Below are 24,171 nucleotides of genomic sequence, written 5' to 3' on the forward strand. Positions count from 1 at the left end.
AACAGTAAAATATTAAAGCTAAAAGATGAGGGTCTATCAACAAACACATCCACACACATTTAAACGTATGACTCTCAACTGATGAAATCATACCATTGCATTGGATAAAAATATTACATTAAGGCAAGAACAAAGCATTATCGATGCAATTATAAATATAACTTACAGCAGGGTGTGCTGGTGCGTGTCTGCTCTCCCAGCACTCAAGATGGGGAGGAAGGAGATTCGGGAGCTCGACTACCCTTGTCGATGGAGCAAGTTTGAGACCAGCTTGGACTACAGTGACCTTTCTCAGTACATAAAGTAAAATAAAGATACAATTTGAAATTTTGTATTTATGTTCACATGCATCCATACAAATGTTACCTTGGGTTTTTTTTTGGGGGGGGGAATCTTTTTTTTTTTCAGTGTTGAGAATCAAACCCAGGCACTTGAGCTCCTTTTATCTGGCAATGTTGTAATAAAATTGTAAATAATGACTACTAAAAAAAGCCATTCACTTTCTTGGAAATTGATGTTCTCTAAAGAACTTTTATAGCAAGAAGAAAGAATCAAAATCTCTATTGACCCTAATTACAATGAAAATTAAGATGTGACAGATCAAATTCATTTGTATCATGAAAGGTATCTTAGGACAGAGGTTCACATCAATGAATTTTCATCTCCTAGAGGAAAAAAAATGAACTAATATAATTCAAGAAACATGCTCAGTGAACATCAGAGGCTTAATAGCAAGACAAGAGGCAGAAAAGAATAAAGGCTGAAATAGAATCAAATTAATTACAAAGATAAAAAAGTACCTTATGTATTTAGGTCTGTACGGGGCTTCCCAGAAGCCATTGAAGTTTCAAATAATTATTTCCTTCAATTACTGACTCAAACTTTTGTACCATACTGGAATCATTTAGCAAACAATAATACAAATATGTTGAAGTATACTGTATTGACACCTGGTGTCGGAATTTCTTTCAAGAAGGGGACTCTACATGGCAGGAAAAATAGTGTTTTTATAGACATGAGGATTGGAGAAATTCTCTAGGATGGTGATTTTCAACAAATGTGTTGTGACCCCATGAAGGGTCACATATCATATATCCCTCATAACAGATATTTACATGACAATTCATAACAATAGAGAAGTTACAGTTACTAAGTAGCAACACAGTAAGGGCTGGGGTTCACCACAACATGATGAACTGTTAAAGGGTTACAGCTTTAGGAATGTAGAGAATCACTCTTCTAAGAGAACAGAGGAAGCATCTTATCTGTTGACATGGGGAGAAAATGTGGGAGGATAATATAATAGCCAGGTGCCCTTCAACAGAGGAATGGATTAAAAAAATATGGTACATCTACACAATGGAGTACTACTCAGCTATCAAAAACAATGACTTCATGAAATTCATAGGCAAATGGAATGAACTAGAAAATATCATCCTGAGTGAGGTTACTCAATCACAGAAAAACACACTTGGTATGCACTCATTGATAAGTGTATATTAGCCAAAAAGCTCAAATTACCCAAGATGCAATCTACAGACCACAGGAAGCTCAAGAAGAAGGATGACCAAAATGCAGATGCTCCCACTCCTTCTTAAAAGGTGGAAAAATATTCATAGGATGGGATATGGAAACAAAGTTTAGAGCAGGGACTCAAGGAATGGCCATTCAGAGCCTGCCCCACATGTGGATCATATATATAAAGCCACCAAAACTAGATAAGATTGATGAAGCTAGAAAATGCATGCTGAAAAGGACGGTATAGAGATCTCTCCTGAGAGACACATCCAGAGCATTTCCAATACAGAGGTCAGTGCTAGCAGCAAGCCACCGAACTGAGACCAGGACCTCCTTGGGGGAATTAGAGGAAGTATTGAAAGAGTTGAAGGAGCTTGCAACCCCATAAAAACAACAATGCCAACCAACCAGAGCTTCCAGGGACTAAACCACTACCGAAAGACTACACATGGACTGACCCAGGGCTCCAACTGCATATGTAGCAGAGAATAGCCTTATTGGGGCACCATGGGAAGGGGAAGCCCTTGGTCCTGCCAAGTTTGGACCCCCAGTGCAGGGGAATATGGGGGAGGGCAATAAGGGGGATGTATAGGGGGAATACCCATATGAGAGAGGGGAAGGGGAGGGAATGGGGGCTTATGGACAGGAAACAAGGAAGGGGAATAACCTTTGAAATGTAAGTAAAGAAATATATAATAAAAAATTCAAAAAAAAAAAAAGAGTGGTCAGTAAGAGGGCTCACCTCACAACGACACTTACTGCCAAGCCTGAGAATCTGTGTTTGATCCATAGTGACAGCCCAATGGTGGACAGAAAGAACCAACTCTCACAAATTGTCCTCTAACCCCATACAATGGCACTAACATGTATTCTCTACACACAATCTCTCTATCTATAAATCAATGTCTCCACTGTAGTGATGAAACTTTAAGAAATGGAAACTAGTTGAAGGTCATGGGGACCTCATGAGTATATTGCTGTACACGAGAGTCGAGCTGGTCTGTTAGATGTAGGTTAGCTTCCCAGGAATTGGGTCATTATTAAAAGAGAGAGCCTGCACTCTCACAAAACTCTTGTTTTTAATCTTGGCATGCAACACTTCCACATGTGCTTTGGACACAGTGATGACTCCACCAGATATGCCTTTACCAGAATTGAGTGGGTGACAGGCTTTTGAACGTCTAAAACTGTAAGCTAAATACACTTTTCTTCAAGAGGTCCTCAGCTTCAAGCATGTCATACCAATGAAGTAGGACAGATTATATTTGAAGACAGGGATGTGGTGTGTGTGTGTGTGTGTGTGTGTGTGTGTGTGTGTGTGTGTGTGTGTGTTGTGTGTCCATCTGTCTGTCTGTGTCTGTGTGTGTGTTGTGTGTCCATCTATCTGTCTGTGTCTGTGTGTGTATTGTGTGTACATCTGTCTGTGTGTCTGTGTGTGTATCTGTGTGTGTGTGCATGGGTGCACGCATGCTATGCACACATATATGTGGGTGCATGAGCCTGTGTGCATACAGAGGCTGGAGGAGGACATTAGGTGCCCTGCCTATCACTTTATGTCCTTATTTTTTTTTTGAGACACTGTCTCTCAGTGAACCAGGAGCTGGGCTGGTGGCAAGTCCCTGTGATCCTCCTGCCTCTGCTGCCAGCACTGTGTGTAACCCCAGACAGCGTTAGGGAGCATATGAGTATTCCTGATTTTTTTAAGTGGGAACTCAGGTCCTCAGTTTAAACCCTCTTCCCTATCAAGCCATCTCTCCAGTCATTGAAAACAGGATTTGTAAGGAGATAACTGGGCTGCATTAGTTCATAAATTGGAAATTAACCCAATAACATTAGTGTCTTTGTAAGAGGAAAGAAAGACAGAGAAAGTGTGTGTACAACACCACAAGAAGTCAGCCATCTGTAAGCTGAGCACAGAGGCCCTGGTAGATACCAAACATGATGACATCTTAATCTTGGACTTTGATTCTCTAGATTTATAGTTTAAGCCACTCAGTCTGTGGCATTCTGTTCTGATATCCCTAAATTACTAACATAAGAATCATATGAAGAAGGGTGAAACTGCTAGTGCAAATACCCACAATGCAATCTTGATTATTCCACATTGCCTAGGCAAATAACTTTTAAAGTATATACCTTCAAAATTATAAAAACCGTTTGAAAATACATCATCATCTCAGAACATTTTAAGGCTATTCACAGCAGATGGGAAGTAAGGGTGTCCATGTCCTGGTGTCATTTTTCTAGCACAGTCTGGACAGAGTGTACACAAACAAGGCCTACCTGCTTCATGTAACAGAGATAGCTCATGACGGCCTCTTTTGTGAACACTGAGGCAAAGGCTAACATACTCACACGCCTCAGTCCATCCCCACAGAAGACTCGTTCTGTCTGCAGATCAATGACTTCTGAAAGAATGGTTAGTCTCTCTCTCTCTCTCTCTCTCTCTCTCTCTCTCTCTCTCTCTCTAATATGGCTTGGTCAATTCTTTGACAGAAGTGTAACTAAACATTTTATTGTGTTTATATCACGCTAATAATTTTACTCGTGCAAGCCCCAGCCCCTATTTTTTAAAAAACATTTAATGACCCTGAAAGATTACAGTGAAAAATTGCTCTTTAACCTGTCTTGTTGTCCCTAGAGCAACTGAATGTGGCAATCTTCACAACAGAGCTTATTGTCATTTTTATTGTACCCTTTGTCTAGAAAATGATGAGGATTCTGTGTTGTTCTGCATCAGTGCTTGTCAGTAAGAGAAGGGAATTGACTTATTTCTTATTCCGACTTATAAAAATCATGGAATGTAGGTCTTGTCCTATTTCCTCCAGTGACAGAGCTGATAGATAGTGGAAGGCATATTCTCAATGAACATCACACTGCTAAGAAGACTGTAGCTCTCCTGGTCCCCAGGTCCCTGCCTCACACACTCTCTGAGATCACTCAAGGGAAAATCTGAAGGCTGAAGTTCATTCCCAGCTCTTTTCAAGCTCCAGAGCACAGCACACTCCAATAAATGTGAGATATCTCGTGATCCCAAAGTGGGAGTAGAAAGGACTCCAGAAAAAATATCACTGAATTGCTAGAAATCTTCCACCTTAGATATTACATTGCTTAGATATTTCCCAGTACCTACTTAGAGAGAACCACAGATCTTTATTAATCAGGCACAGCGATCATTATTCTCTGCTGAAAGTTCATGCTAGGAAAATTAATAGTGGAGAACCAGGAACACATTTCCACCCACTCATTATAATCTTATGCATGTTCCAAACACACAGTTCAAATGCTACCTCTTTCTTCAAATCTCCCTTAATGTTCCTAGTTAAAGTATGTATCCCTCCTTCCTCTTTCTAAATAGACTCAGTGCTATCATTAATTTAGTCCTTACAATAGTAGAAAAGCATCAAGTGAGGCAGTATGTGTTCATCACCCCTAGCACTACATGCTCTTTTAATCTTTAGCCTGGATTAGAGGACCTGTGTGTTTCAGTCCTTGGACTACCTAGAACATTTCACAGTGCTGTATACACCAAAAAGCTCACTATTCACGCAGTAGCTAGTTTGTTCATTCCAGGATTTCAAAATAATGTTAAGGTATAGGGCAGACTGTGAAAAAAGAAATATGTTCTACTAAATATAGACACTCCAAACAGAGGGTTACCACGTGCCAAAGAGACTCAAATAACATAAGACTGCAGAAATAGACTCAGACATTTGGATTAGTGGTTTTCTCCAAGTTACTCCACTGAATGTTTTTGTTTACTTTTAGTCTTTCAAGGGGGAAAATGTAGCATACAATAAAATATGTAGAATGGAAGATGAGGTTTACATTTGGGGAGGGGGATTTGAAATCCCTTTCACTTTCATCATGGCCCTCAAAGGAAAGAAGGAAGGAGCTATTAGGGTACCACAGAGATTAATTTGAAAGAAAAACTTCTCCTCCAGTCTCTTTAATGCCTCCAATGGGCAAGATGAATCAGGAAGAAGAGCTGATTGTCAAAACAAATGGATGCACACACTGAGCTCTGGAGAGCATGAAGACCAGCCCCTGCAGGTTTCTTACAAGGTCCCATTTAGGAAGAAGCCCCACAAGGAGCCCATGGACTCTTCTGCTCTTGTGGTTGACCAGTTGGTACACTCCGTTTTACTCGTTGCATTAATCCCTCTTATCTGATACTACCCAGATAAGACATATGACCAGGTTTTTAGTTTGTTTTTGTTGTTTTGTATTTTTAGAGAGAGGTATTTTTGGTTGAGCTCAAACTGGGAGAGCAAGATGTGATTAAAAGCAAAGCAAAACTACAACACAGTGCAAGCCAATCATACCTGGACTTACCAATTGCAGTTTGTTAAATTCCTGTGTAAGATATTGGCTCAATTGTTATAATCATGGATAATATCCCAGTACCAACTATCTTTTTACAAGAGTCCTAATGGCTAGATACTCTCTGAGTCAACATACACACTTTCCTTAAATGGCCAATCAGAGGATAAATGAATGGTATAAATGTTTTACCCAGAATGAAGCCCCAGGTTACAAAATATTTACTATTTTTGTAAAGGTTTTAAATAGTTTAAAACTGTTCTTTCTAGTCTGACTTTTTTTCTTGAAAAGAAGTCTGGATTTGACATTTAATTGTAATTCATATATTTGATACATTTATTTTTGATTTGGGTCCAAAGAAAGATGTATTACAAATGATTTATCCTATTTCTGTTTTCTTGTATGTGTAGTGCCTCTTACATTGTGAGAGAGCCCTCTGGTGGCTGAGAAGGCTCTAAATCTTGGTTCATTAGAGCCCCAAATTGAGCTTCTAACCAATAACACTTTTCTTCATTGAAATACTGACTTCAATGTGACTGAAGAAGTAATAAAATTTTCTGTTAAAAGAAAAAAAAGAAATACTGACTTCAAGTTTGATTGGAAATGGATGCCTAGGAAATTTTCCCTATTGGTTTCCTTACTCATATCTTGAATTTAATGAAAGAAAAGTATCTGGCACATTTTGCATAAAATTTTAAGTCTAAGATTACACTGAAAACACAAAAGTTCATTTATTCTCCAGCAAGACTGAAATAGTAACTAATATCTAAATTAAGAAGCACATGATTTGGTGCCTGAGGGGCTCTATTACATGATGTGACCTGTGCCTGCATTAATTTGCAGTCCAATTTCAAACTGACACATCTGTGTCAGATTTTTTGTTGAGGACAAATTCAGTGCACCAACTTAAGCCCACAGCTTTCAGAGTATCAAGAAATAGACCACCGGACACTTCGCAAGTCTCCAGCCATGCAGAGAATTACAGCATTAAAAGGAACAATGCCCTGGGCTATTTTGACAATGTGTTTCAATGCGCAAAATGATAGAGACAGAAAATACACTAAAGAAACACTGTGGTGTAGGCTTAGATTTTTCAAAACCTACTTTAATTAGGGTTCTTAAACACTTTAATCTCCTTTCTAGTCACCAACCAGATGTAACAAAGAAGGTTAATAGAAAAAGGGGGTGCCTAGCAAGCACAAGGCCCTGGGTTCGGTCCCCAGCTCCGAAAAAAAAAGGGGAGGGGGCTGGGGACCTATTTAGAAGTAGTTCCTTGGGGTGATTTCAATCTTCATTGTCAGGATATCAGTCAGCACTCCAGTCCAATAGCAAACACCAAACATGAATCAGTAACAGGGGCTCAATCCAGCAGAAACTGCAAGGTGCCACCAAATTGTAATGAGTCAACAGAAACATCAAGAATCAGTCAGAATACTATGGGTTCTTTGGTTTCTCTCTACGAAGTGAAAACTGGTGAAGACCAAATTCAAAGTCAATAGCCTCCCATAGGCTCCTCTTTTCAAAATTCAAAGTCTCTGAATTGTGGGCTCCACTAAAATACTTACCTCAAGAAGAAAAAAATATTAGGTCATAGTCACAAACAAAAACAAAATCAAATTCTAACCATCCAATGTCTGGGATCCACCCATGACCTTCTAGGCTCCTCCAAGGGCTTGGGTCACTTCTCCAGCTCTGCCTTTTGTAGCAAACACCTTGTCTCATACGCTCCAACTACCTGTTCTCCACTGCTGCCGCTATGCTTTGTGTTCATCTCATGGTACTGGCATCTCCAAAACCCTGCATCTTCCACTGCAAATAGGCTTCACCAATAGCCTCCCATAGGCTCTCTTCATGTTGCCAAGCCTCAACTCTTTTGCACGACCCCTTCAGTCCTGGGTCATCAATTGCAACTGAGGCTGCACCTTCACCAGTGGCCCTCCATGACCTCTTACAGTGCCCAGCCTCAGCTGCTCTTCATGACCCCTCCATGCCTTCAAAACAGTCACCACCTGGGTGATTCTTACACATTATCAAGTGTCCAGCCACATCACAAGGTACAACCCTGGCTATCTCTGGAACACAGCCTCTTTGTGCTCTCAGAAAACACTTCCCAGAAGATTTCACCTCAATGATGCTGGTCTCTTCTTAATCACTGCAAATTTCTTAGCTCCAGCTGACCAACATCAACAGTTCCAGTAAAATACAAAGATTTGCTTTAGTAATTCTGGTATCTTGTTAATCACAGCTGATCCTTTAGCCCCAGCTAACCAAAACCACAGATTCATCACAATCAAAATAGCAACAGTCCTGGTGACTCTTTAATCTTCCCTCTGAAATTTCACAAGCCAGGCCTCCATCTTCTGCACTGTTCTCAACATTATCTCCCAAGCTCCTACAGAACATCTGACAGAGCTCTTAATATCCAAATGGCTCTTCTAGCTCAAAGTTCCGAAATCCTTCTACAGTTCTCCCCAAAACATGATCAGATTGTCACAGGAATACCCCACTATGCTGGTACTAATTTGTCTTAGTCAGGGTTTCTATTCTTGCACAAAACATCATGACCAAGAAGCAAATTGGGGAGGAAAGGATTTATTCAACTTACACTTCCACATTGCTGTTCATCGCCAAAAAAAGTCAGGACAAGAATTTACATAGGGCAGAAACATGGAGGTAGGAGCTGATGCAGAGGCCATGGAGGGGTGCTGCTTACTGGCTTGTTTCCCCTGGCTTGCTCAACTTGCTTTCTTATAGAACCCAGGACTACCAGCACAGGGATGGCACCACCAAAATGAACCCTTCCACCCTTGATCACTAATTGAGAAAATGCCTTACAGGTGCATCTCATGGAGGCACTTCCTCAAGGGAAGCTCCTTTCTCCAACTCCAGCTTGTGTCAAGTTGACACACAAAACTAGCCAGCACACTAGATAAATAAGTTTATTAAATTTATTAAATTAAATGTATTTCACTAAATCAATAAATGTGATAGATTGAAACTATTATTATTAGCACTGATTGTTTACATTGCTATGGAACAAACCTATGAAATACATATCTGTGCTATGTAAATAAAAGACATTGCTTTGTATAGTTAACATATACTAATGCAATTGGGCCTAGGTAAAAAAGTGGTACCCAATGGGGCTTCCTCTTCTCTGAACAGGAGGGGATGATGTAGAAGGGACTTGTAAGGGTGTGACTGGAAGGAGAGAAGGAAGAGAAGGGCTGTGATAAGGATGTTAAGTGAATAAGTAAATGAATTAACAAGGAAAAAAAAGAAATTATCTACAACAAACTCACACTATAAAAGCAATGTTAGAATTCCACAAAATAAAAGTGAAATGATGTCAGATAGGAGAAAAGAGCTATACAACTAAAGAAGAAAAAGCACAAAATTTGACAACCCTTCATGATAAAAGTCCTGGAAAGAATAGGAATTCAAGGCCCACACCTAAACATAGTGAAAGCCATATACAGCAAACCAGTAGCTAATATTAAACTAAATGAAGAGAATCTTGAAGCAATCCCACTAAAATCAGGGACTAGACAAGGCTGCCCACTCTCTCCCTACTTATTCAATATAGTTCTTGAAGTTCTAGCCAGAGCAATCAGACAACAAAAGGAGGTCAAGGGGATACAGATCGGAAAAGAAGAAGTCAAAATATCACTATTTGCAGATGATATGATAGTATATTTAAGTGATCCCAAAAGTTCCACCAGAGAACTACTAAACCTGATAAACAACTTCAGCAAAGTGGCTGGGTATAAAATTAACTCAAATAAATCAGTAGCCTTCCTCTACACAAAAGAGAAACAAGCCAAGAAAGATATTAGGGAAACGGCACCCTTCATAATAGTCCCAAATAATATAAAATACCTCAGTGTGACTTTAACCAAGCAAGTGAAAGATCTGTACGATAAGAACTTCAAGCCTCTGAAGAAAGAAATTGAAGAAAACCTCAGAAGATGGAAAGATCTCCCATGCTCATGGATTGGCAGGATTAATATAGTAAAAATGGCCATTTTACCAAAAGCAATCTACAGATTCAATGCAATCCCCATCAAAATACCAATCCAATTCTTCAAAGAGTTAGACAGAACAATTTGCAAATTCATCTGGAATAACAAAAAACCCAGGATAGCTAAAACTATCCTCAACAATAAAAGGACTTCTGGGGGAATCACTATCCCTGAACTCAAGCAGTATTACAGAGCAATAGTGATAAAAACTGCATGGTATTGGTACAGAGACAGACAGATAGACCAATGGAATAGAATTGAAGACCCAGAAATGAACCCACACACCTATGGTCACTTGATTTTTTGGCAACGGAGCCAAAACCATCCAATGGAAAAAGAGTATTTTCAGCAAATGGTGCTGGTTCAACTGGAGGTCAGCATGTAGAAGAATGCAGATCGATCCATGCTTATCACCCTGTGCAAAGCTTAAGTCCAAGTGGATCAAGGACCTCCACATCAAACCAGATACACTCAAACTAATAGAAGAAAAAGTGGGGAAGAATCTCGAACACATGGGCACTGGAGAAAATTTCCTGAACAAAACAACAATGGCTTATGCTCTAAGCATACGAATCGACAAATGGGATCTCATAAAACTGCAAAGTTTCTGTAAGGCAAAGGACACTGTTGTTAGGACAAAACGGCAACCAACAGATTGGGAAAAGATCATTACCAATCCTACAACTGATAGAGGGCTTATATCCAAAATATACAAAGAACTCAAGAAGTTATACCTCAGGGAGACAAATAACCCTATTAAAAATGGGGTTCAGAGCTAAACAAAGAATTCACAGCTGAGGAATGCTGAATGGCTGAGAAGCACCTAAGGAAATGTTCAACAACTTTAGTCATAAGGGAATGCAAATCAAAACAACCCTGAGATTCCACCTCACACCAGTGAGAATGGCTAAGATCAAAAACTCAGGTGACAGCAGATGCTGGCGAGGATGCGGAGAAAGAGGAACACTCCTTCATTGTTGGTGGGATTGCAGACTGGTACAACCATTCTGGAAATCATTCTGGAGGTTCCTCAGAAAATTGGACATTGAACTACCTGAGGATCCAGCTATACCTCTCTTGGGCATATACCCAAATGATGCCCCAACATATAACAAAGACACATGCTCCACTATGTTCCTAGCAGCCTTATTTATAATAGCCAGAAGCTGGAAAGAACCCAGATGTTCTTCAACAGAGGAATGGATACAGAAAATGTGGTACATCTACACAATGGAATACTACTCAGCTATCAAAAACAATGGCTTTATGCAATTCATAGGCAAATGGACGGAACTGGAAAATATCATCCTGAGTGAGGTAACCCAATCACAGGAAAACCCACATGATATGCACTCACTGATAAGTGGATATTAGCCCAAATGCTTAAATTACCCTAGATGCACAGAACACATGAAACTCAAGAAAGATGACCAAAATGCAAATGCTTCGCTCCTTCTTTAAAAGGGGAACAAGAGTACACTTGGGAAGGAATAGGGAGGCAAAGTTTAGAACAGAGGCAGAAGGAACACCCATTCAGAGCCTGGCCCACATGTGGCCCATACATATACAGCCACCAAATAGATAAGATGGATGAAGCAAAGAAGTGCAGACTGACAGGAACCAGATGTAAATCTCTCCTGTGAGGCATAGCCAGAATACAGCAAATACAGAGGCGAATGCCAGCAGCAAACCACTGAACTGAGAACAGGTCCCCCGTTGAAGGAATCAGAGAAAGGACTGAAAGAGTTTGAAGGGGCTTGAGACCCCATATGAACAACAATGCCAAGCAACCAGAGCTTCCAGGGACTAAGCCACTACCTAAAGACTATACATGGACTGACCCTGGACTCTGACCTCATAGGTAGCAATGAATATCCTAGTAAGAGCACCAGTGGAAGGGGAAGCCCTTGGTCCTGCTAAGACTGAACCCACAGTGAATGTGATTGTTGGGGGGAGGGTGGTAATGGGGGGAGAATGGGGAGGGGAACACCCATATAGAAGGGGAGGGAGAAGGGTTAGGGGGATGTTGTCCCAGAAACCCGGAAAGGGTATAAATAAGAAATAACCAAGTTAATAAAGATGGGGGGGGGGGAAGAAATTAATGTCGTGTGTGATATAATACTGCCAAATGTACCCTATCACATCATTATTACCCTCTCATTCACACTACACAAGGCATTGCATGAATAAAAACTATACTCACAGATCATTGCAGTTCAGGAGGTTGGGGTTGGAGCTATCAGTGTTATAATAGATCATTCAGAACTTGTGGAAAGTATTAAAGTCAAGGGACCCTTAACAGCAGATATGCATTGCAAGAGATGCCTTGTAATGGAACCTCATAGGTTGTACTGTGCAACTGGTTTCCATACATAGTGCATAGACTGCACAGCCTATCCACAGAACTACACAGCAGGATACTGACTCTACATTAGCCATCTGTAACATGATAGCAAGTGTTACTCCTCTAGAGACATTAAATGTGGAAGAGGATCTATAAAAATGCATTAGCCCTGAAATCATGTACAAACATCATGTACAAAAATCTAAGCAGATTTGGAAGGTTATGGTTTTATATTTATGAATATATATAATAATACCCCCTGAAATGGTCATCAGTTTGAAAGGCAGTGAAGTAGGGAGGTGGAGTTTAGAGGGGGAACAAAGAAGAGGAAACCTAATTATTATGTCTTTTTTTTCTTCCCAATTATTATATCTTAACGTTAAAAACTTGTAAAGAAAAAAAAAACCATTTGGATGCTTTGTTCTCAAACTGATGACTAAAACATAAACTTTTAAAGAACTTTTTCAGTGCTACTCTACTTATCATGTCTGGAGCTCATAGGACCACAGTTGTTCTGCAGAATTCAGACCATGAATAGTGAGAGGGAGAGTACGAAGGCCTAGGATTCCATGCACAGTTCAGTATATACACTTCGCACTTAGTCTACACTAAGCTCATAACAGAAATTCTCTATTCACTCTAACTTAATCTTAGTTCACTGCAATTCTTTTCTTTTCTAGTATTTTTGTTTAACTTGTTGACTCTTTTGTAAAAACATCGTAAGATGCAAACATGTTACACAGCTCTACCAGAATACTTTCTTTATATTCATAGCTGTTGTGCTTCTAGAGCAATCCTTAGAACTGTTTAGAAGTGTTTCTAGAGTCTTACTCTGAGGCTGCAGACTAGCTAAGCTCAATAATGATGACTTTTAGCTTTACATGGAACAACACCGTTCTTTAAGACCTCAGGATCAGCTAGTGAAGGAGGTCTCTGTAGATCTCTGGTCCTTCAATGGCTTTGTCATGATGCCCCGTATGTTCATTCTTGTTCGTAGCCTCATTCCAATGTGAAGTCTGCTGGTTTCTATCATAGATGTAATTATTGGTCCAGACAAATCATGATTTCTACCCTGTTTCTTAGTGGGACATCTAAGGTTACCTATAACTAAGATAAAAAAACATATTCTTTTTTATGAGATTATATGCTGGTGCCAAAACACCAGAAGAATTGCTTAAGCCAGTTCTGAGCAGAATACACCCCCAATTCCCTACAGAACCCCCCCTGGAGAATGAAAGTTTATTTTCTAAAGTTATTAAGTGTTTCATTGCCTCCACCTTTGGTTGTTAGCTTATTAGCAAAGACTGAAGAAAAAAAATATTCTTATTGATTCTTCCTCTGGCGCTCATGAGTTCACTAACTTCCCTTGGAAGAACGCAAGGAATTCACACCCACCTGGAGCTTGGTGATGATGGTAGATGAGCAAGCAAGTTACCAGTTACTCCCCTGCTCTCTCTGCCTGCCTCACAGGCTCTCTATTTCTGTCCCTGTCTCTCTCTCTCTAACTATTCTCTTTATCCCTTCTATAAGAAAGTCATCATCATCATATATATATACATATATATGTATATATGTATGTGTGTGTGTGTGTGATTCCCACAGCCAGATTCTTCTCACTCACCTAATTTCAAGCTAACTTAAATGGTTTTATGTGACTGTTTAAAACACCACAGATGTTAGGGAAGTTACCAGCTTACTAGGGCAGCAGAGGAATTTTCCTCCCTAAAAATTAATGTGTTATAATCTGCCAAAACCCAGCAGAGGGCATCCTTCCATTTCAGATCCATGAATTGTACAGAGAAAAACCATCTTAGTGCAATATAATTCTACTGATGTTTCTTCATCTAGATTCAAACGACACACACACAAGTCACTCAGGACCCGACTCCTCCCAGGTGCAGAGCAGCATCTTTATAATCCAGAAGCAGCAGAGTTACCCCCGTGGCCTTTCTCTCCTGGATGCTGAGTGTGCACAGAAAGAGAGCAGACAGAAGACTCAGCTGGGAAAGAGCCAGGACCCTGACCTCATTTGTAGCAGTCACCTTCTGCCCCTCCGACCGAAAGACAAATGACGGAGCAGGTTCACACCCTGGTCCACCGCCTCAGTAGCAAGCAGAAGTTAAGTAGTCTGGATTCTGAATGCAGTAGAATGGGTCTGGAGCAGCGTGTGAGTGACGCTCACCTTCTATCTGAGGATGCTCGAAGCTGTCCATTCACTTTAACTGTACAGTTCCGCTGAAATTGAATTACGCATTAAGGAATATTTTACACGATCAGAATGCTTCCTTACTTAAAGGCCAGTTTGCAGCTATCTTTGTTGCCTGTTGCTTTCTGTTCTTGTGTTTTAAGAGGGAGTCTTATGAATCCCAGATTGGCCTCAAGCCCAGTATGCAATTAAGGGACTGGAAATTCTGCAGCCTCCTGCTTCTATCTCCCAAGTGTCAATGCTAGAATTTCAGATATGCACCATTATACCCAGTTTATGCAGTAATGGGGTATACCCTAGTATACTCCTTTGTGCCTACTAGGCAAGCACTCTACCAACTTCATCCACAGCCACAGTCTGTAATTCTTGTATGTTACATTCTCCAGGTGCCGAAAAGATCATATCCGTTGTTTATGGAGGAAGTCAGGGAAGGAAGAAATAGATATAAGGAAGCTGCAAAAGCAAGTCTGTGTAACCAATCTAAGTTCACTGGAGCATCTAATTCACACCAAGCTTATTCTAACTGCTATTACGACATATTAAAATCCCTTTACTCAAGGGATTCTTACACAAAGCAAGAGTTTGGAGTGTCAGACTGATTCCCCTGGTCAGCTATGTTACTTGGATCAAAGGTTTTTACTCCACAGAGCTGGTATTGAAAACAAGGCTGCCTGAGTCCATCAGTTGCCTCTTATCCAATAGCCATGGAGGGCTGTGAGTAGAGTATTGACGGGTCAGACATATGGCAAACAGAAGGCTGAGAAGGCACCATAAGGTCTCACCATCACTGTCCTGATCTTAACACTACTCTCACAGCCACCATAATGGTTTGCTGGAACCTAAGAGTGTATACTGAGACACACAGGGAGAGGATCAGTACTTCAAAGTCAAAATTCCTCTATTTTGAAATGCTGTTTTTTTTTCAGTTCTGATTAAAATAAAGTTGCATGTCGCCGTAGCTACATAATCATGGATTCTTGGCCCTTAGCTTTCCCTTTAATGACTATGCTTGCAGTCAGTCTAACAGACACAAGTTCTCTGGAACAAAGCAAACACCTCTGCTGATAGAGATTATTCTTCTTCAGTCCCTCGATGTTAAACGTTAAGATCAGATGCTAAGCATGACGAAGATCCAAGCATCCGTCTAAGGTTAGCAAGTCATTGATCTGATAAGGGAATTTGCTGGCTACACTACTCTCGGTGGTGGATATCCCTTTAGGCTTTTTTTTCTCTCATCTTGGGGTGTCTTACACAAGTGTGATTAGAGATCAAGGAGTGGGGTTTAAGGACACTAACAGTGTTATTCAAAAAGCAAGAAGGAGGCAGATTTGTTGCTCTTCTGGAGATTGGGTTCTCTCTGCTTATTGCTTTGTATGAATCTATGTCACACTGCTATATTGCTAAACTCAAAAAATGATATTAAACAATAATGGGAAAAAATTTTGGCTCCAGACCATTTCGGGCACGTCATCTTTGTGTCCTTGAGCCAGAAATTATTTGATTATTTGAATATGGAGAATTAAAATTTACAAATGTTTCTCCTATAAATATTGAATTTTTGATTTACACTAAAAACATAATTTTATCTTGGGTCAACTTTTAGAAGTCAAAGTTAACTGAGCATGTCCAGAATGTATTGCTATTCAACAAAGCAATTTCACACTGACTTCATCTCACGGCTATTCTGAAAGGATGAGGTAACTTAGCAGCACATTGTTTGGAACAGAAATAAGAATCCAAGCCCTGAGGCCTAAAGCAAATGCCTAAGTGCCCACCCACAGGTCATCTTTTCCTACAGTTTGTAGGTGGGACATATGACAAAGGCAGTTTTCTTCTGTAGTATACTTACCCCAAGATAATGGCCATCAATGAAGACAACAGGGAGAGAAGGAGCTTCAGAGACTCTCCTGCATCGTTCATCCAACTCTTTCCCATAGTCACCATTTAGAGCTATGTTTTTCTCTTCAAATTTTACTCGGTGGTTTTGGAAGATCTTTCTAACCAGTTCACATCTCTCAAAGGTCGTCCTCACCACACGAAGGCAGGTTGTATAAATCACTACCCGGTCGAATTCCAGGTCAGCTGATGGTTGCTGGAAGGAAAGCATTGAAGTGTAAATATATTTGCTTTACTTTCTTAGATTCTACTGTGTATGCACAGTTTGAATTAACAGCTTCGGGTAGATGTCTTATACATTAAAGACACTCACAAATGAGCACTTCGTAAATATAGAGCCATATGTCTCTAAGTTACCACACAAAGTGACCAGTTTTATACCTGTTTTATTGCTCTCTTTCATTTACACATTCTCTCTCTCACACACACATGCATGCACACACACACACACACACACACACACACACACACACACACGCACAGCTATTTTAAGCATGTATTTGGAGTATATATGCACCTCTGTGCAGGTTGGATGAGAGCCTGTGAGAGTTGGTTCTCTCTTTCTACCCTGTGGTCCCCGAGATGGAATTCGGGCCATTAATAGGAGAATGCTCTTTGGTAGGAAAATGGAAAAAAATGGAAGTTTTCCATCACAGAATCTAGATGTAATATATAATATATTACACATAATATGTATATTACACATATATATGACAAAAGAGATTGTAGAACATGAAGACGGAAGATGGATTATGTGTGACAAAAGCATAAATGACTGCTGATGTGGTGAAGAAGGCAGAACACTGTGTCTGAATAAGAATAAAATATAAGACTGCTGGTAGGATGGCTCAGCAGGCATCTCCCAACAAGCCCAGTGGCCCGAATTCCATCTCGGGGACCACACGGTAGAAAGAGAGAACCAACTCTCACAGGCTCTCATCCAACCTGCACAGAGGTGCATATATACTCCAAATAAATGCTTAAAATAGCTGAGAGAGAGAGAGAGAGAGAGAGAGAGAGAGAGAGAGAGAGAGAGAGAGGGAGAGAGAGAGTGTGTGTGTAAATGAAAAAGAGCAATAAAACTGGTCACTTAGTGTGGTAACTTTAAAAACAAAACAGAAAAAAAAATAAACTCAAGACAATGAGACATTTCAAGAAATTTAGCAAGAAATAATAATATGACTTAAGTGGTGCATTTTGGTTGCTTTTCTTTTTATTAGCATGTGAAATAAGTTTAATATTAATGATGATTAATCATGATTTTTTTTATTATGGAGATATCGTTCAGTATCTATATTGTCTCCTAATCCACTAAGGAGAAAGCCAAATAATCTGAAAGCTTGATAATGAGACACTGCCACAAAATATGAATGGCTAACATTTGAACATTGAAAAATCCTTAGACTTCTGAGTCACAGTTTCCTGTGACTTAATAAACACTGAACTATGGGAAGGTTTTGAAGCTGAAGCAACATAGCACTCGTGTACGTACTTTCTGAGTGACGTGCCTCTAACATGCGGCAAAAAGGCTCTGTCACAAGGAGTCAGGATTGGGTGGTGCAGAATGGGAGTGTATCAAAACCAGCACAGGAGGGCAGAGGGACTGATGGAGAACTAAAAATACAGTAAGTATTCAGACATGCCAGAGGAGAGGCAAGCAATACCCAAAGTCAAGGTGACAACTGTTCAATTTAATAATCTTTTCGAGGCTTTCTGATAAACCAGATGCCCGTAGCCACTTGTCTGAGATCCCTGCCCATAAAATTAATTATCTTAAACATTTTATCCCACCGATATGTAAAGCCAACTAACACAACAGGGCTATAGTCGTTTAAAGCAACCACATGACTCTTAAAACTCCCATGAAGTAAAACAATTAGATCAGGAACCATTCCAGACAACTCAGTGCTAAAACCAGCCAGCCAGAACTTCATTACTTTAGATTCAAAGAAGTCGGATGAATTTTCTAAGATACAAATGGAAAAACAGTAGTAAAGAAATCTAAAGCCATAAGAATGTCAACGTAATGGTCTCCCCTCCCAGAAAGAAAGGACACATTTGAAAAAGATATTGGAAGGACCTATTAAGTCAGTGTTCCTCACATATGAGTGACTATGGGACCACTCACTGGAATATGAGAAACCCAGGATGGCCACATCATCAAGATGTGATTCTTCTGAAAATGAGAAAGACTCTTGTTGGGGAGATATGTGGGGACTGGGAGGAGGTGTGATTACATTGCATTGTGTATGTGTATGAAGTTATCAAAAATTTAAAAAAATCAAGACATAGGATAACTCATTTCTCCAACAAAATATAGCAAGTTAGCTAAAACCCCAGAAGCCTAGAAGGAATGAGTGACTTCACAACTCTGAAGGTAGAACAAAGGACAGAGGTAATGAGAACACAGGAAGAGTAACATCTAAAAGATTAGATGAAGTCACTGAGTTATAGGTGACAAACATAATTGTTTACACATAAGCTTAAAGTTCTTAATTTAGGAGATCATCTGATTTGTAAGTGGTTTTATCAAATTAAAAAGGTTCAAAAGAGCTAGAGAGATGGCTCGGGGGTTAAGAGCACTGATTGCTTTTCCAGAGGACCCGAGTTTAATTCCCAGCATCTTCAAGGAAGTTCACAACTGTGTAACTCCTGTTCCAGGAGATCTGACACCTTCACACAGACACATGCAGGCAAAACACCAATGCACATAAAATAAAAATACACAAGAAATGATTATAAAAATGTTCTATAAACCTTACATAGACCAATTACCTGAAAGCTGAATATGGTATATGTTAAATTTCTGTCGCTATAACAAATGTCTGAGGAACTCATCTTATCAGGAGAAAAGCTTACTTTAGCTCACAGCTTGAGAAGTTTCAGTCTAGGACTGAGAGACTTAATTGCTTTGGGCCTATGATGGGCCTATGGTGGGGTTGTGTGGTGCAGTAAAACTGCTTGCTTTATGAAGTGAAGGGGAGGAAGAAGGGCCATGGTTCTACCATAACAGCGCTGACGGCATTCTTCAGTGATCAAAAGGCCACCTTGTAGCCCTCTATTTTTAAATATACTACTACTACTTCCCAACAACTCCTCTCTTGGAATCAGGCTCTTAACACATGGGCTATCAGGGAGCATTCAATGTATAATTTCTGTCATAATATAAACCACTAGAGTAGAGAAAGCATGGCCTTGTCAGATATTTTTGGATTCTAACTCAGGCTCTCTATGTGTGCTTGGGAAGCAAATGAGTTAGTAAGCCTCAGTTTTCTTATCTCTAAAATGTAATAATAATGGCATTACCATTTTCTAACTGCTTTGCTGAGAAGATTAAGTAAGAGCTACTATGAAAACAGCTAGCAAGATACTAAATGGTAACTCAATGTTCAAAGTTAAAGAGAAAAAAACGGGAGTAATGAGAATCTAGTAAGATTATGGAAATATGCTTTTGTTTTAATCCCAGATGAGGGATATATGGGGCTGCTTCATGTTGTCCACAACAAACTATGATTTGCCTCCTGCTCTAGCAAAGGCATGCTTTCCAGCTGCAGATAATTTCTGCAGTTGTGTGGTGTCTGGAATCCTGGAGACTTCTCAAATGCTAGAGCTCCCATAGAAGGGGCTATTTGGCCAGTTGGTGGCTGGATGCTGTTGGTTGCAGTTTTTGCAGTTTGTCTAGTAGCAATGTGCAAAGAAACAAAAAGAAGAAATTAGATGTCCTGCTGGCGAAGATAAAACTTGCCCCCAAGAAACTCAAAGCCCCTAATCAACAGGAAAGAGTCTAATGATATTATAACCCCCTTCCCCCTCTATCCTTTTTTCTTTCCTTCCTGGTGTTAGGGAATTGAAAGGGTGGAGGAGGAGAGGTGGAGAAAAGAGAAAGTAAATAATAACACGAACAGTAAAACGTCTCGTTGTGGGGGCGGGGTGGGTGGTTACAGTTCCCTATGAAGTGTTTAAGATTGAAAACACACAAAATGTTAGAGAAAAGATGAAGGTGGCCAATGACAAAGGCAGATCATTTCTACATTTTAAATAGACACTCTGCATCTTAGGGCCTAAGCAGGTGCTCTTGGTCGGCAGCTCCTCTTCCCATTCACTGCGATGGAAATGGAGATAGGAGGGTCACTGTACACAATGCAGCCTTCAGAGGATGGCCAAAGCTCTCCTTTCTCTGATCTCTGGGGATCTTTCCTTTATAATTAGGTTCTCATTTCTCTCTTTGTTCTCATTTAATCCCTTGTGCCAGGACCTGTAACTTTGTGTTAAGTAGAGATGTCAAAAAGGACACTTCACCACATACAAGACCTTATTAAGGAAAGAAACATTTGTTGAGGTTATGGTTGTGGTTGTGATTCTTCTTACTCCTCCTCTCCCTCTTCCCCTTCCTCTGCCTCCTCTGCCTCCTCCCACTCCTCCGCCTCCTCCTTGTCTTTCTCTTCTTCTTCTTCTTCTTCTTCTTCTTCTTCTTCTTCTTCCTCTTCCTCCTCTTCCTCCTCTTCCTCCTCTTCCTCCTCTTCCTCCTCTTCCTCCTCTTCCTCCTCTTCCTCCTCTTCCTCTTCCTCCTTTCCTCCTCTTCCTCTTCCTCCTTTCCTCCTCCTCTTCTTCTTCTTCCTCAGTTACTGCAGTGTTAGCTGTGAATTTCCCAGGTATAGTCTTGGCTATGATAAAGATATTGCCTTCTGTAGTAGGTTTTCTTTGAAGCTTTATCACAAACAGGTGTTGAGCTGAATGGATATTAGATTGGGAGGATTTGTTATATCTCCCAGCTCCTCCTGATAGAGAACTTGAGCTTACATCCTTTTAAAATAACGGTTTGTCATCCTTTCAGTCATGAGAATAAACAAACATAGTGCTATGCATGGTATGCAATCAAAGACGTCCTCCTTCGCAATATGGCTTACAGTCTGAAATAACAGCGTACAAAAGTAAATGTAGTGCTGCAACTTGCTAGGTACACTGAGACTAATGCTTAAGGAGCTAGAACATTGTACAGGATGCTCTCTAAGGTTGCTTTAGAGGTCCATTTCTGACATTTGTGTTGATAGTGGAAGGATAAGTTTAGGTAAAAATCCGAGGGAAAATACTGCTTACTGGTTCAATGGGATGGGAGGAGCTTGTGATGCTTGAACCACCTCAAATGTCTTTTCTTAAAACATAAGGAAAGGGAAATTGCATGTTATTCAACTCCTCTAGATTCGTTTGAAGGGCTCGTGTCATGTTATGGCTACTCTAAATCTCAAAAGCCTTTAACCTAAGAGGGCTATGATATGCATAAACGATGGTGCAAGTTGCACTGAATCATATTAACACTTCAAAAAGACAAATGGAGAAAGGTCAGTGACACAGTTGCATAAGATGGGTGCCACACAAATGTAGCCAGTGCTAATGGTAGCATAATCTAAACAAATGGCTTGCCCAGAGTTATGTAGGCCACATTCTGAATAATTATATTCAACCTCACTGCCAGCTCCTTCGGTCTGAGAACAAAGGCTGAATGAACATGGGATAAATTGAGGCTAGGGAATATGGTTATATATTAGAGTAGAATATTATGTATAATTTAGAAGTATGCCTGCCTAGAGGTAGGAATATTTTGAGTGAATTTTGAAGAATTTTTCCAATTTTATTCTATGAATTTTAAATAATAACTCCGTTGACAAAAAAATTGTCTATATTTGATTCATTTTTCTATCTCTCAACAGATTTGTCAAAGCATCTGGCCAGAAATCTAAAAATAGCTTCTCAGTGGTACACTAGCCGTTTTCTCCCTCCCAGAGGGTTACCATGGGAATAGCATGAGGAGAGAAAAGATGGAAGACCCTGGAACAGCATAGATAAGGCACTGCTGTGAGGTCTGCTGACCTCAAAGAGCCCCAGGGACCAATAAGGGCGGGCTTCTCCTCCTTTGTATGAGTTACAAAGATGAGTCTTCAGATGCCTGGGGGCTTCCCCACAATCTGTAGCAAATAGACAGAAATGGGGGGAATGTGTATGAATAAGTCTGAGGGGCTGTGAGTCAGCCTGTGTGCCCTGTCCATGCAATAGCTCCTGTGAAATGCTATCTGCATCACTATTCATCGTTAGGCATTCTGAAACCTTCACTCCACCGGATGAGCCCTTGGCATTAGTCCCCACACATCCCATTCAGGGCAACAGTATGGTACATGCTTAGCCCTTGGACCTGGTGGATTGTTTACAGTAGCTGTCTGTTAGGTTATAGCCAGGGTTGGATAGACTTCTTGATACAGTCCTCTAAGCCTTGCTCAAGTGTACTTCAAGGCCTAAAGGAATCCAGATCTAATTAACTACAGGAATTCCAGTCTTAAGACAATAATAATATTACTACTAAATAATAATAATGATAATGATAATGATAATAATAATGATGATGATAATGTGTTTAAAATGTCTTTGAACATCAGTGGCAGACACAATGCTAACAATAAGTTTTCATGTATTTAATTCTCAGTGTAATTTCCATGGTGGTACTCTCTAAGGTCATGAATCTAAATTCTAGTTTCAGAGAGGATCCTGATTAGATGACAGAGTAATACAGATTCAGCTAAGTCAGCATAGAGAACTAGATAATTGCCCTTCCAAAGTCTGGGAGCTGCCCCAGCTCCCCAACCTGACCCCAATGAACCCCAGCACTTCACTATTATGTCCTTTCCCTTTTCATACCAAAGTGACTACTAACTCACACTTTGTTGTTAGACTCCATTGCCCATGGGGTAGACCGTGACTTAAAATCTTTGCTTCCTTACTAAATTACATCCTATATATAGCAGTAAATTATATCACACTGGAGTACAATTTTCAGGGGTGTGTGTGTGTGTGTGTGTGTGTGTGTGTGTGTGTGTGTGTGTGTTTTGTCATTCATCTTTTTTAAAAGACTCCCTTGAGATATGTAAAGTGTGGAGATCTTTTGTCCTCCTCCTGAAAGCAAGTAGGCCAGGAGTTTTGAGTTACATAGCACATCAGAAAGCACTCTGGGACCAGACCCAGATTTCCTGATGACCTGACAGGCCAGTCTGGAGATTTTAATCAGCAGGCCAGCAATGGAACAGGGCTATGGCTTCTTCAAGTGGCAGAACATTCTTAATCTGATGCTTGCTCGTTTTTCCTCTCCATGAGACTCTGAAAATACTTGTAGTTCAATGTACATTAAAAGACGCATCTTAACATTGTGTTGAATAATTAACCACTCATCCTAATTCTCAATGGTATATGTGTAGAACTCCATTGGGAACTTCTCCACATTGCTCTGTGAGACACAAATGGTTCATTTAAATGTAGCTCTGCTTCCTGCTTACTGCGCCTTCAGTGCATCTCTGGAGACTTCCTGTGCCTTATTTTCATTGCCATACATGATGAAAGTTAAGATCCAGACTTAACAGATGAGGAAATCTAGGCTTAAGGCGTCCAGGTAACTCAGAGGGAAGGGATTAAGGTCAGAGCAGAATGTGTGCCCTTTCTAGAGCATGATACTATGTGATCCTGCAAGTTATAAATAACCAAAGAAAAACACTGTTCTAGAACTGAATAGCAAGTTATACCAGGATGGGATTGTCAAAGGAACAACCTTGGTAGTGCCTGCTTCTCCCTCCACTTTTAATCCTCCATTAAATGTCACCACCTCAACAACATCAACAACCTCAGGCAACATCACCACCGCCAGCCAGGCAACCATTCCTCCTTACACCATTAACAAAGCCCCTCTGTCCTCTTACCCAATCTTTTCCTTTAAAATAGGCAGGACTATGGAATATTATAGAGCGCACACTATCTGCTCCCTACCAGGACCTACAAATAAACTATACCTCTACTAAATCAGGAACTCACGTTTTTCCTAAGAA

The 24,171-nt window shown here is 40.2% G+C and overlaps 1 protein-coding gene across 1 annotated transcript in view; it reads right to left on the reverse strand.

Moving 5' to 3' along the window:
* The window catches only part of Grxcr1 (glutaredoxin and cysteine rich domain containing 1), a 129,091-nt gene that overhangs the window by 48,881 nt on the left and 56,039 nt on the right, over positions 1-24,171 (reverse strand). The window contains 1 exon segment of the mRNA NM_001191935.1: positions 16,263-16,505. Coding sequence (NP_001178864.1) covers positions 16,263-16,505 — 243 coding nt within the window.

This window comes from Rattus norvegicus, chromosome 14 (genome assembly GCF_021556685.1).
Source record: "Rattus norvegicus strain SHRSP/BbbUtx chromosome 14, alternate assembly SHRSP_T2T, whole genome shotgun sequence".
In the NCBI taxonomy this organism is placed as follows: domain Eukaryota; kingdom Metazoa; phylum Chordata; class Mammalia; order Rodentia; family Muridae; genus Rattus; species Rattus norvegicus.